At 36.6% G+C, this 14712-nt stretch overlaps 1 protein-coding gene across 1 annotated transcript in view; it reads left to right on the top strand.

Moving 5' to 3' along the window:
• Window positions 1-1472: 1472 nt before the first annotated feature.
• LOC113673627 (FAD-dependent oxidoreductase domain-containing protein 2) overlaps window positions 1473-14712 on the top strand; it is a 14498-nt gene continuing 1258 nt past the window's right edge. The window contains exons 1-22 of the mRNA XM_027190039.2: window positions 1473-1953; window positions 2098-2169; window positions 4369-4431; window positions 5014-5129; window positions 5769-5926; window positions 6189-6246; window positions 6967-7033; window positions 7125-7191; window positions 7602-7649; window positions 8118-8176; window positions 8473-8595; window positions 9276-9334; window positions 9726-9846; window positions 10057-10128; window positions 10576-10691; window positions 11185-11230; window positions 11634-11696; window positions 12543-12615; window positions 12840-12943; window positions 13337-13418; window positions 13725-13821; window positions 14404-14458. Coding sequence (XP_027045840.2) covers window positions 1842-1953; window positions 2098-2169; window positions 4369-4431; window positions 5014-5129; window positions 5769-5926; window positions 6189-6246; window positions 6967-7033; window positions 7125-7191; window positions 7602-7649; window positions 8118-8176; window positions 8473-8595; window positions 9276-9334; window positions 9726-9846; window positions 10057-10128; window positions 10576-10691; window positions 11185-11230; window positions 11634-11696; window positions 12543-12615; window positions 12840-12943; window positions 13337-13418; window positions 13725-13821; window positions 14404-14458 — 1831 coding nt within the window. The 5' untranslated portion in view covers window positions 1473-1841. The remainder of the gene's footprint in view (window positions 1954-2097; window positions 2170-4368; window positions 4432-5013; window positions 5130-5768; window positions 5927-6188; window positions 6247-6966; window positions 7034-7124; window positions 7192-7601; window positions 7650-8117; window positions 8177-8472; window positions 8596-9275; window positions 9335-9725; window positions 9847-10056; window positions 10129-10575; window positions 10692-11184; window positions 11231-11633; window positions 11697-12542; window positions 12616-12839; window positions 12944-13336; window positions 13419-13724; window positions 13822-14403; window positions 14459-14712) is intronic.

Raw genomic sequence — 14712 nt, 5'->3', positions numbered from 1 at the left:
TCGTGTTTCATTTTGCTCTCTTGTATTTCCACGCATCCTGTGTCAAAGCTGACACAGTAATTTCCGCTATTCTCCGTGTAAGAGAAAAGGAAAGCTATCGAAAGCTATTGAAGGCGATCATGTAAAAAAAATCTATGTGAAAGCCCTTAGCAGATATCTTAGCAAACATGGGTTTGGGTTCATATGTTCTTGAGCGGCCAAGGACATTTTTACTAACGACATCCCACACAAAACCATGTTTAAACTCTCTTACAAAATCTCTTATCACGTATTCCCAGAACTGACTTTACCATAATCGGCCGCAAATATTTCGGAGGTTTTTTTAAAATTACGATTTTGTTGTTCTAATTGTTTTTAAGCTCTTGTGAGAGGGCACCCGAAAGGAGATTCCGTCGGTCAGCCTTCGACCTTCGAACCTCAGTTTCATCATTGAACTCCGCATCAGTGTTTGTTACAACGATTTCACAGTACAATGAGTTCAGATGCATACCTCACTGTTCTTTTTGTCGTCAAACACAGCCGATGATACTCATGGTTATTGATAACTCCCGTAACGGCGATTGATATTCACACCTCTGGAAGCCGCTAGGAGAGCCATGAAGATTTCTTTTTCTTCGACTTTTTTTTTATTATTTAGCTACAGACAGCCTTTTTTCCAACGTGTCTGCGCACAAGAAGTCACAATGTTTCAAAATTCTTCCAATAAAAAGGGGTAGTATCCTAAACCATATCAATCAGTTAGAGATAATTTTGTTCACTACTCAAAATCTCTAAGTTACATATCTCTACTTTGCGTTTTTGGACAATTCTCGGTTTTCAGATCGAGTTGTCTTATCAGCTTGGTTCATAGCTTTATTTCGCTCTTTTAGTATTCAAATTTTTCAGAAAAAATAATCGACGACTCGATGCTTTTAATCGTTTCCGTGAGACATGATAGGATCGATTAGATACTTCTTCTGGGAAAATGTTGCTTAGAAATCGTGAAAACCACTCGCTGTTCCCATTTCAATTTCCTTTTTGCAAACTTTCGGTTAATTTCTGAAAAAAAAAATGTTATGAAAAGGGTGGGCTGTAATTAAAAATATATATTTCTGCTTTTCGACAAAAGAAGCATATGTGAAGTTTACACGGAGCTCAATTTCACAGTGACTTCGTCATTCATTCAATATTGATTACACGCCTTTAATGTTAAACTTTAGCCAAAAAAGGGACCAGGAGCAATCTCACCGGATTGTCAAGTAAATAAACCAAATAAAGACGAACACGAAATAATTTTTAAAAGTTGCGGCTGAAGGTACAAGATAAGCGCCTACCGTTCGGTAAGATAAAAAAAACCTACAATTTTCAACAGCATTTGGTCAAAAGAATTTATATCCTCAGAATTATTTTTGGCATTATACCTTAATCTCAAATCACCTCGTTAATTATTTACTAATACGCGCTTAGAAATTTTAACCATTTTTTCACTCTGTTTTGCATGGCGATCAAAAATGACGCATGAAGTCAAACGAGTTTCTTCTAGAATAGCAAGCAACTCGGTCATTCTGACTATTTTTCGCTCCGATAAACAATCGTACGAATTGATTAATTTATTTGATGCCTGTATCGCCATTGAAAAATACAGTTAAATGACGTAAAAGACAATAGTTATTATCGTTTCTTTGTTGTTGCGGCAGCCAATAACGATCCAGCTGAGAATGTTAAAAACACGATATTTACCATCGATTTCCTGTTTTGGCATGGGATTCTATGCCTACTGAGAGTTAACAAGTCACTGAAATCTCACCAATTTAGTTCCATCCTTTCGCTAATCGCTTTTACAAACGACTTTCAATCGCGTGATGAACCGGTTAACCAGTCTGCTCTTCATTATTTTTTCCACTCTATCGTGTCTGAAATCAACTGGAAATGCCGTTCATCATGAGTACTGTGTTGTCGGAGCTGGCCCGGGAGGTGAGTGATTTCCAAATCATCTTTAAATTTAAGTTCTTGTCCTTTTTTCAAGTTGGAACGAGCAATATCTCTTGGCAGTTTCGATGTGTTTTGTAAATATATGTGCACTTGTTGGTATTGAACTAGCTGAATTTTTTATTTCAGGGCTTCAGTTGGGATTTTACCTTGAGCGCGCAGGCCGTGATTATATCATTTTCGAACGTGACGCACTCGCAGGTATTTTGGGGATATTTTAAATGTAATCGAAAGTGTGAAGCTTAAATTTATCACTTTCATCTTAGCCTGCAACTCTATTTGCGAATGGTGTGAAATATGCGTGATACAATGAAATTCTACAACTTTCGTTTTCAGAGTCGCAATAAATTCGACGTTGTTGTCTAGCTGATGAAAATAGACCTGAGTTAAACTTGGGCCAATAATAATTTTTATTACTAGAACTGTTTTCTGATCATTTATCGGTGTTAATCACGTTCAAATTTTGGTGATTGAATTTTCTTGAAAGAAATTGAAGGCGAACCTCACAAAGTTGCTTGTCGTTAGTAATTGATAATCAGTTTTAAAATACTGTTAAACAATATTTCACCATTTTGGAGGGTAATCGGTGGCTGACAATTTAGAAGCACAATTAAAATTTTAAGAAAATCTAAACTATCTGCAGCTGCCATAAGGATGAAACCGATACAGATCGAACGCTACAGGTGACAGTCAAGTAGGAACATAATTGCATCGACTGTCCATGGAACCTTATGTCGACTTCCTCTGAAAAGGCTTCTATGTAAAAACCTTTATCTGATCGTGAGAGTTGTAAACTTTCGGGAAGGAAAGTGATGCGAGGATTAAAGTTTGAAATATCAACTAGCTTTCAACATTTGCATAATTGTGTAATCGATTTTCTTTTCTTCGAGATAATATTATTCTTCGTTGCATTTTGATTTCCTTCCGGTTCAGCGTTTTATACATAGGTTCTGTTATGCGAGAACTAGCACATCGAATTTTTTTCCTTCTGTAGACCGGAGAAAAAAGGGTAAAATTTCCGCACATGCCCATACTATATTATGCATTCAGTTCTTGGACAGAGAAAACAATGACAAAATCAATACATTTCCATTGGGAAAACAGATTTGTTTTACAATAGTATGGGGCTATGAGGAAATTTTACTAACAAATCACTTATTGTATGATCTGTATAATTTTGAGCAGTCAGATTTAGAAATTTAGGATGGTCTACTACTACACCATTTTTAAGTCATAAAACACATGAAAATGTTGGGACACAGTAATATGACATTTCTTTTCATGTAAAATTCAAGTAAATATTGTTCTTACTTTTTTTTTGGAAAATGAAAGAAAGCAGCTGCCCCTATATAATGAGCACCTGAACATCTGTTTTTTCCTCTAAGTAATTAAATATCCTTTCTCTGAATGTATATTGCTAAATATTAAGTTTGTAATACTGAAAAGAAAATTGTACTCAATGATAAGATGGGCATAACACTTTACCCTAAAGAAAGAAATAAACTTTTTAAAAGTAAAACCACAATTATTGCCCTCGGGTACTTAGAGGTATTTAATTCATTGTACAGTTTGACCATATATTTTTTGTTGCTCACAATTCTTTTTTCTTTCTCTTGCATTTTACATGTGTTCACTTTTTCAATAAGTATAAACTCAACAATTTTCTTCTAGCCTATACTATCTGTGTAAGGTAATTCACTTTGATTTACCTATAACAAAGTTCTAGAGCTTTTTGGTTGGGAAAACAAATCAGTGTTATCATTTCACTGCCTTTCTTTGGCAATATATTCCTTAAAGAAAAAAATGAAACTATGCGGAGCAACTTTATTAAGCTATAGCAAACAAGGAACATACACAGTTAACCCTTTCACTCCCAGAAGTGATTAACATGAAACTTCTCCCTATAATATCCATGCATACTCAATTCAGCAAACAGGTAATGAGAATATTCAAACTTATCAGGTAGAATCTGCTATCTTGATCTAGTACCAAGTTCTCATAACTTATTTACAAGGAAATATGTAGCAGCTAGAGGGGAGAATTGTCAATCAGATCTTGGGAGTTAAAGGGTTAATGATTTTTTCTGTACTAAGTTAGTTTGGAAAATGGATAAGAATGATTAGAGTTGAAAATGTCATTTATGTGCTTATTACATTGGTGGATAACATGATTTGTGACATTTGAAATTACAGTTTTAAAACCAAATTTTTGTGTGTGAGGACATTTTAGTTTGTGAGTTGCATTCCAGTTACATATCCACTCCTGAGCAGAAATCAGCAACAATTACATTCAATTTTAATTGACTTATGAAAAATGCCAGAGCACATGATGTTTGTTGTAAACTTATGCCAACTTAAACTTTACCAATATTTTTTATGTCTTATTTAACCAAAATTTCAGGAGCATTTTATACAAAGTATCCAAGACACAGGAAATTAATATCTATCAACAAGAGACACACAGGTACCCCTTATTTGTAATGACTATAAAATTGTAGACTGAAGCATTTCTTTCACTTAAGGATGGTGGGGAAAGGGTCTGCATGAATGATTTCACAAAATGATGTGTTCTTATTGGCTGTAGTATTTAAAGAATATTTAAATTAAAACACTGCATTAATCTATCATTCATGTTCAATGAATATGACCAAGTTAGGGTTATGGTCAACACTTTGACTGCATCCTTTTAAGCAGAGAACAATGAAATAGACTGAGGTACCCTTACTGTCCATTAAAGGTTATTGATGTGTTATGAAAAGTAAAAAAATTAAAAATCAATTAAGAAACAAAAAATTCTATTTTGTCACATGGTCTTATCTTAAGGCCTTGAGGATTGAAGTATGATGTTTTGGTTATCCTAATACAAGTTATACATATGAACTTAGAGACATCTCAAAAATTCTTGAAAAAAAACTAAGAACATCTTGTATCAATTCAAGTTTTCAGCTTTCCAAAGGCTGAGTGATACATTAGATTATCTTTCTTTCTTGAGGAAACTTAAACCTCCAGAACTAAGTTGATTTGCAACATATTTTTTCATTTTCAGGGAAAACAAATAAAGAATTTAACATGCGTCATGATTGGAATTCACTTCTCAGTGATGATGAGTCTCTTTTAATGACTAAATATTCCAAACAGTTTTTCCCAGATGCTGATATCCTGGTGAGTGTGATATCTTTCTGCTCAACTCTTCAGGGATGACTCCAATTCAGCTTTCAGACATTTTACCCCAAAAAGAAAACCTCACAGTTTTGTTCCAATTTAAATAGACCCATCACCTTGATCATAATGATTATATTCCTTATGGAAGATTAGTAAGGTTAAGTCTGCACTTGAGCCAAGTGGTCCACCAGCCAGAGCTTATCCTGGTTTCCTTAGCATAAAGCAACAAGGAGTATCACTATTCCCCCCTGGATAGGATGCTAGTTCATCACAAGATTACCTTCTAGCATTTGGGTTAATTGCCCAAAAACACAACAGTCATTGACACAGCCAGGTCTTGAACCCTGACCTCTTGATATGTAGCACAGCACACTAACCATTGGCCCATCATGTCTCCTAGAGAAGGACAAACCTTTCACCATGAAAAAGTAATGAAATATACTAATTATAGATATTTATTTAACAAAAAGCAAAACAGTTGCACCTTCATGTGACACCAGGTTTAGAAATAGAACCCATAGGTAAGTGTTCTAGATGTTGAGCTATCCCTTTTCTGCAAACTGAATACTTGTGTGGCATACATTTATTATAAAAAATTATTGAAATATTGTTTACTTGATCATCTCTCTCTCTCTCTAGGTGAGATATCTGAATGACTATGCCACCAAGCTCAAACTGAAAGTCCAGTACAACACAAACATACTGCATGTGTCTAGAAGTGGGGAAGAGGATGATGCTCTTTTTCACCTCAAAGATCAAAATGAGACTGAATACACCTGCAAGAATCTTGTTATCTGGTAACTAAAGAAGAACTTGTGTTTTCAAAGATGATAGATATGAATTACTTAAAAAAATATCATGCATGGTTACCGCTTTCTGTTCAGCCCTACCACTTCATGTCTGGGTTTCACCTTACAGCCCTTTCTTGGGGCACAGTCTATGCTATTGGTGGCTGCTTATGGAAAAAGTTATTGAAACCCTGTTTTGATAATCTGTTAGTTGTAGTACTCACTTGGTTGTCTAACTTGCTAACTGCTTTGTTCTTTTCTGTTTGGTTAGTACTGGTATAGCTGTTGAAAATCTCCCCAGAAAGTTTAAAGGATTTGAGTACACAGAGGTTTGTCCTTGAGATGATACTTTGAAATTGGCCTTTTGATTCCCAGAAATGATTAGGATGGAAGGTCTTGTTGCAATATCAGGAATGAGAGGAGAATGAGGGGATGAGTATTGAGAAAGCCATCAGTAAGAGGCTTTTGTGTGGCACCCAATTCTCTTACTAGTCATTAAAAAATATAGTTTACAAAGAAATATATCATGATGATACCCTTGTTAAATTTTGTTGACAGACCCTGCTTCCCTCTTTTAGTTGGTTTCTTACAAATGGTCCAGTTTCCCCTAAAAAACATTGATGAAGGGGAAGATAAGGGGAAATATTTCAACAATTTTGATAATCAGGGTTGATAGATGACAGCTTTACAAACTGAAGGCACTTTGATGCTTTGATCCAACATTTAACTCTGAAGCTAGAGGGCTGTTCAGAGAATTGACGGCAAGAATCAACCCTGATGTAATTAATTTCCTGCTTTTAAATCATGACCAATTCATTTACATTGATCAAACTAACTCAAAGTTTAGATTTAGATTTTATATCCTTTTTTAGGCTGTTACACAACACTCTCCACCTTTCTTTTTTTCTGGGGGGGGGGGGGAGGGGGGAGGGAGAGATGACTGACATCTAGAATACAGTTGCAAATTGAGTCTATGAGAGGTATTCAAGATACTCCTAATACTTCACAATAGTATGACCTTAACATACACCTTTTTTTCAACGTTTTAGAGTTACTCTGATATTTCAACAAATCCTGATGATTATGAGGGGCAAACAGTACTGATTGTAGGAAGAGGTGAGATGTCCGATAGTGTTGGGGAGGGGGGAAGTTTTCTCAATAAAAACCTCTATTCAATAACACTTATTGATTTCATTGCTTGATTTAGGGAACTCAGCATTTGAGACAGCAGATAGCATAATGGGAGCTACCAATTTAATCCACATGTTTGCCAGGTTTGTTCCTTGTCAAGCATATTTTTAAGTTACTTTTTGGAGGGCCTACCTCATGATGTTATGATAATCTTGTGCAGACTTCTATCAGCTTAAAAGAGGTTACTAAATAGTGGTTTGGAGACTGAGATAGAAGACAGCAAAGGGACAATAAGTATTTAAAGGAATCCAAGGATTGCTACAAAAGGAAAACATTAAGACAGATGGAGTAGATGGAACATGATGGATTTTAAGCTTAAGCTTAAATTTATTAAGATGCACACAAATATAACTCCTTTGAGCAATTATCAGAGATGCATCAGGGAAATGGCTGTTCTTAAATTTATTTTTTAACTTTGAACCAACCCTTAGATAACTGGATAGGTTAATGAATTTGTTGGTACTCTTAATTTAATAGTTTCATTTCATTGCAGATCAAGGGTTCGTTTGTCTTGGGAAACCCACTATGTTGGTGACTTGAGGTATGGTACATGGTCTCTCAAGGATCCAAATTAATTCTTCACATTGTTATTACATTTCTCATAACTCTTGCTCTGGAGAATTTGACGTTTAATCAAGCAGTATCACATAGGTCGATCTTTGTCTTTCTTCGTCACCTTTCTACTGAGAATTTATTGGTATTGCAAGGAAAATGAACCATTAATCAGCTGGGGGGTGACGGTTAACTAGTGTTAAATTACACGCAGACAACACAGCTGACTGCTTAAGAGCTGAGTTATACATTTCTTTTTTTCTTCGGTTGCAAAATTGCTACTTCAACACGCTATGAAAACAAGAAACCTTACCAAACATTTCCTTCACATAAACCGAAACAGTATATTCAGCCATACTGGTGATAACTGCAGTATACAGCCTTTCAAGACTCTCTTAGACAACTTTCCACTGATTTGATTTAGCTGTAACTGGTTTAAATTTGTTTCTTCTCACAGAGCCGTGAATAATGGAATCTTGGACACGTATCAATTGAAATCTCTGGATGCGTTACTGGGTAAGCTCTATTACCTTGCCTAACCGATTTTTAATTCCAATTCCGTCAATTCACTTTTCACTTGGCAGTCATCAATGTGTCTAAAGCCTGATTAAGTCAATACAATAATTATTGTACACATAACTACCTATTAGCTCAGTCATGACCCCCACCCCACCCTCCCAAAGAATGTGGTTTGCTGAAAGCTCCTGCTTAGGATGATATTGTAAGTATCTTCACAATACTGTTCAGACGGAAGAAAATCCAACACACTTTTATTTAGTATACCTTTTTGGGTTAATGTTTTACACACTCAGAGGCTCCTATAGAGGAAATGGCCGTCATTAAGAGAGATGGAAAACTATTTGTTGATGCCTTTGACGGCACTGGAGAGAACATTGTCACAGCAGACCAGCCAATCTCAGAGAGTGGAAGAGCACGTAAGGGAGGACTGCAGTCCTATTCTTTAATGAACCATTAATGTCAATTTAGTGTTTTGTATTCTTAAAAGTGATAATAATGGAAGGTCATAATATTTTAATCAATTTTTTTAAAATTATCTTCAGTAAACTCAACTTTAACTATTTGGAGATATATTCTTCATGAACTTAAGTGTGAGAAGTGCAGGTGTTTTGTCAGATACCTTCATCACATTACCGTCATGGCTACTCTTATAATAACCATAACAGCTCTGGTTGAGTAAACAGAGTCAGGAAGAGACAGTTTTAAAACCTGCGGTAACCTCATCTTTCTCAAATAAAAGCCAAGCCTGAGTAGTAAAACTTACACTTCTGTGCTTGACATGGTAAACGTAAGCTAGCATTTTAACTAAGTCCACTTAAGACCATGCGCGGTCCCATCTTTTCTGCGAAGTCTGTCGCGCGAGTCCTGAAAAATCAGCGAGAAAAGAAGTGGTGTTAGTGCACCGCGCGGTGAGCTAAAAAAAACATTTTTCGCCGATTTTTTAATTAACTCGCGCAACGGACTTCGCCGAAAATGAGGGACTGCTCATTGTCTAAATGCAATTTAATTTTTGCGTTTTCTCATTGTCGTGGTGTTTGTTAGAAAGAGTGTCACCTATCCTCTTTGAAAATGTTTTGATCCAATGATTCTTTTTCAGCTGATAATTTTGCTGTGAGAGAGCCTTATGATCGCGTTATACGCTGCCTAGGTTTTAAGGTATAAAAATAATTTTACACCCTAACATCAGTGTCCATATTCTCCACACTGTTCTCTGTTAATTTCTTAAGGTGCTGACAAGGAGAATTCGTTTAACAATCAGAATCTTCTGTTGCTGATCCTTTCCTTTATTCTCGTGACCATAATGTGTGATTCATGGGTGATATTTTAAGGAGAAATTAGATGCTAGTCTCTCTTAGGAGTCAAAGTGTTAAACTAATAGCCCACCTAAAAAGTTCAACTGAAGAGAGTGTCATAATTGTTAGATATTTGGCGTTGAAAAAAATTTTTTTTCTCAGCAACGTGGGATTAAACTTCCTCACAACTTTGGTAGGTAGCTAACAGGAAGTTAGTGAATTTTGTACTAAGAAATTGCTTCTCTTTTTGTCAGTTTGACTTTTCCATATTTGACAACACAACTAAGCCAAGACCAAGCAGAGGAAAGCGGTCCAAAAAATATCCAGCTATCAAACCGAGCTACGAGTCTACTTCAATTCCAAGACTTTATTTTGGTAAGTTTGCTAGGAATCTTGGGCGTGACGGTCACGCAATTTGTTTTCCAACAAGTTGCAGCATTTGCAGATACAACTCTAACTCTCTTTTTGAAAAGTTTCGTACACAAGATCTAAAATTTACATTCTCTTTGCTGTTTGCCATACATTTCTTATGATGTAAATCTAAGAATTTAGTTTGGAACGTAGTTTTTTTTGTTTGCGTTGCAGCTGGAACAAACACCCATTCTGTTGACTTCCGAAAATCAGCAGGGGGATTCATTCACGGGTTTCGATACACTGGTAAATTTGATTTAAACTTGGCTGAATCATCTATATAACTTTAAGCTAGATATAGGAACATGGTAGAGGCTAAAGTACACATCAAAGTTACTACAGTAAAAAAACTTAAGCTGGCAAAATGATTAAAAACCATGATCACATCAGGTTCAAACTATAATGAAATCTCGTTTTAGCGTTTCACGGCTTAGGCATGGCTTTGCAGTCTAGAAGTAGCTCTTTCAAACGATTTGGTCGAGAGCAGGTCTTCAAAATACGATTGTAAACACTAAGCTAACTGGACAATCTTCCATTGGGTATTAGTTCTGTTACTTCAAGCGCGGTTGCAGGCTTAGGCCGGTGGTCCCCTTATTAAAAATTAAGAATAGAATACTTGATTGCAATTTTTCTTGTCTGACTGTGTCAGCAACAGTACTTTGACTTTTGCTATAATACTTTGTTCTCCCGCAGCACGTACTCTTCATCGTGTGTTGGAATGGCGTAACCATAAAGTAGTCTGGCCTCACGTGACAGTACCCATTGTAGAAGTTGTGAATGTGATACTTAAAAGGATTAATGAGGCGTCGGTTAGTTTTTTTGATATTTCTTAATGTTCTAAGTGATATGCTCGCTTAGCTCTCTCTTGACTCTCATTTCAGTTTTCAACTGATTTTAGAACTAAGGAAATTTTTGCCTTATAAATTTGTGTTTATCTATCAATCGAGGTCCATTTTATGTCCAGATTTCAGTTTCCAACAAATGGTTTAAACTCGTGAAGTATATTTGACTTGGTGAGAGGGACTAATTTTTCGAAAACCTGGGCGGAAGTCATCATCAGAGTGGAGTGACTCTACAGATTTCACCGCTTGACTATGATGATGACTTCCGCTCAGATTGTCAACTGACAACAGCACTGTTTTCTCACAAATAATAAGAACAATCGATGAAGTTTTCACATCTCTTGTATGAAATTTTTGTTTTAACTTGGGTTTTGCTAGCCGTTGTTAAAATATATAGTTGACCTTACATAAATTTCATACGTGTGTAAAATGCATGGAAAGCTTTGTCTGTTTCAAACAGGGGATTTATCAGATGTTTGGGGTCCTCGGAGAAGTCATGATATTGCGTGAGTATAAATTTTAGATTGAGTTCTTTGAAAACGAGCCTTGTGAGAGAAAGACATTAAAAATTGCATCCTCGTGGAGATGACGTGAAATTAAAATACCAACGATTGAAAAAAGTGGGATTTTTGGTCTAAACAATGGACAAGTTTGAAAAAATTGAAGGAGGGGAAATTAAACCAATCGAAGATATAAGTGATGAGAAACTTATGCTTTGTGAGATTACTTTCTAAACTTGATTGAAAATTTCCCTCTGTCAAACATCCTCGTTACTTAGCTCTAGGATTTAGAAGTCGATGTGATCTGTGATGCTTTTGTCCAATTAGGAAAACGAGGATGCTGGTCATTGCTTTCGAAAGGAGAAAGCAAAGCATCAGTTATATATGATATTACGTCTTGCTTCTTCAGGTGATAATGGAAAAGTAGAATACTACGAGGAATTTCCAATCAGACTTATACATCAATTTGAAGGTAATGTTTTCATGATCTACTAAATCACGTAGATCATAACTTAGGTCTGGTTCCAGCTTGCCATCATGTAATGTTTCGGGTCAGAGTCAGTATCAGAGCAACTGCGTACCTACCCCTCCCCTACCCCAACAGCAGTCAACTTATGACAAATTAGGGTGAATGTTGGGTAAGGGGAGGGGTAGGTGCGCAATTGTTCAATTTGTCAACATTCTGACGAGATCTGGTATCGTGGGTGGATTGACACACATAATTACTGTCGTGTTACTTTTGCTCTTTATCATAGGAAAGACCGCTTCGTTAGCGTCAAATTGTGCCAAAAAGAGACGCTCTCTTGTGAACTTTTCGACTGTATCGGGAAACCAAAGCCTAAATGAGGTGTTACAACGGGCAATGAGAACTTAAGTTTGTTAAACACAAGCAAATTGTCAGAAGTGCGGGAAAACACGAATGTCCAAGTGATGATTGGCTTTAGTTTTCTAATGATCTGATTGGTTGAGAGGGTTGCGCGAGTTTCCTGGACCATTCACAGCGCACAGGAAAGAAAACCAAATTTATGGATTTTCGGGTTATTGGGTTTGAGTGGCTGTTAAAAACACCCTACGAGAGAGACCCACATCATAGTTCAAACAGAATTTTATCACGTCGTCAAAAGTCGAACCAGATTAACTGATGCGCAAAACTTCATAAGTTTTGTCTTGGCTGTTGTCGTCGCGTTTCTTCTTGAGACTTTCTTTCGGTCCACCAGTTCTCCTACTGCTCGACTCAGCTTGTAATTTGGTAAGACCTCCTTATGAAAAAAGGGTATACTCCTCAATTTAGAATGAAATTGTTTTCTTGTTCTGTCAGAGTTCACTGGTCGTCCAGCAGGCCCAATGATAGTACTCAATATGGAGTATGGCAAAGATTTCTCTGGAGCTGGGTGAGTGCAAAGCTCAACAAATAACCGATTTGTGTTTTTGCGCAAACATTGTGTGAGCATGGCGGTCTTTCTGTCTCTTGCGAGATCTTGATTTCATTTTCTCTGCCTTCTGTTTCAGTAAGCTTAGAAATAACTCCTTCTGAAAATAGAATTGAGTGTTAAAAACTAGGAATTTGAAATTTTGTAAGCCCTGCCCGCTGATAATTCCTTTGTTCTCACCACAGCAAGGACACGTTTAAGTCAGACCGTGCCACCGGAGAACCAGGAGAGGCGCATAAATCGAACTTTTTACATCCGGTCATCTACTTTTATAAAGAACCTCCGACAGGTAACACCACATAATATAATTTCTTGCTTTCTTTTTTTTCCCTTACGGTGTCCTTTTTATCACTTTTACATTACTTTCTTTGACTTTTGCTTGGATAGCCCTTGTTTATTTTGACCCTTTCACCTTTAAGTTGTTAACCGTGATTTTGTGGATCAATATCAGTATCTGAGCAACTGCACACTTACCCCTCCCCAGTCAACTGATAACTAGTAAGGGTTAATGTTGGGTTAAGGAAGTGGTAGGTACGAAGCTCCTCAGCTACTTACGTTCATCGATTTTCTTTACTTTCGCCATACATCTTTACAAAGTCAGTTTTATAATTTGGCGTTTCATCAAGCAATGCTCCATTTTTTATTTTCCATTATTCTGACCACCTGTCTACTTATTCTTCAGCTTTGCCTAAAGAAACAAAAGAAGTTGTTCTTCCTAGACCAGATCGCCTTCACCACATGGTGGAAGATTTCTTGACGCAGTGGTAAGCGAAAATCAAGTTATATAATTGGCTCGCTCTGACGAAGAGCTAACGCTCGAAACGTCGGCTTTAGAACCTCTATACGGTGGCCAAATTACATCATCAACTCAGTTCATAAGACCAAATTATCGTGTAATACCGCCCACTGACGCAGTACCACAGTTTCTATAGCAACTTACCCCCTTTATTAAATAATTGGTTAACGGGATAGATAGAGAATGTAAAGGTTGTGCTTATTGCTAATGTTTCTACTGCTCCCTTTTTTTATCGATTTTGTAGATGTTAACCTCTCCTTGCTCATTTTTACAGGACTGCACCAAACTCACACATTTTACCGTTACGTCGTTTCATTGAAAATGTTGTTCAAAGTGATCTTCGTTCCTTTTTTGCTTCAACCTGCTTTAAGGTGAGCTGCACAACTTCTTAGATACCCCTCTGGTTGTCACGGTTTTAATGATGGGCAACATGTTTATCAGACAGTTTTTCAACAAATTGTATCGTAACATAGCTGGTATTTTCGTGTAATAGCCGGTCAACTTCTCACATTGTGCGTTCTGATTTTAGTGGATTTATTTTTTAGTGGAAATTATTTTACGAAACACTTTCAAACTACTGCGTTGATAAAAACAATCGTTTCACTTATCAGCTGCGTTCATCGAGATGTGATGCACTTGAGAAGTTTGGAGAGCACTCTAAAAAGCTTAGAATAGCCCTTGGCCGCTGCACCAGTCGCTGACACGTCAACGAATTTTGAAATTGTTTAGGAAACGTGCGTACAGTGGAGTAAAATTTTTCTTCAACCCATTATAATTTCATTGACAAGTGCCCTTTCCAAATCATCGGCACCAACAGCGCACCACCTACCCCTCCCAAACTCAACTGTTGTTGAGTTAGGGGAGGGGTAGGTGGGCAGTTGCCCAGATACTGATATTGATCCCAGAATTTGTCACTAATAAGTTTTCCATGACATCTCCCTTTATTTTTCCAGATTATGATGACTCAGAAAACCGCACCAATCAATTGTCAAGGACACTACACAGAAGGTAGGATGTCTCTTGAGAAAACGTATAACTTGTATTTACGGTGATTTTGATTTACTCACAGTTTGCGTACTTAGTTACTTTTACATTCTAAGGAGATTTTAGACGTAAATTTTTTTGAGGTCGTAATGTTATTGCTACCCCTTTGGCTGAAAATGTATTTTTTTCAAAATCAATTTTTAAGAAATTAACTGACGTAGAAAGTTTCAGACATACAAAACAAAGATGCCAAAATGTCATTTAAGAGAAATTGCACC

The sequence above is a fragment of the Pocillopora damicornis genome, chromosome 10 (assembly GCF_964200805.1).
Source record: "Pocillopora damicornis chromosome 10, jaPocDami1.2, whole genome shotgun sequence".
NCBI lineage: Eukaryota > Metazoa > Cnidaria > Anthozoa > Scleractinia > Pocilloporidae > Pocillopora > Pocillopora damicornis.
The sequence above is the reverse complement of the archived record's forward strand: the minus strand, read 5'-3'. Positions and strand labels throughout refer to the sequence as shown.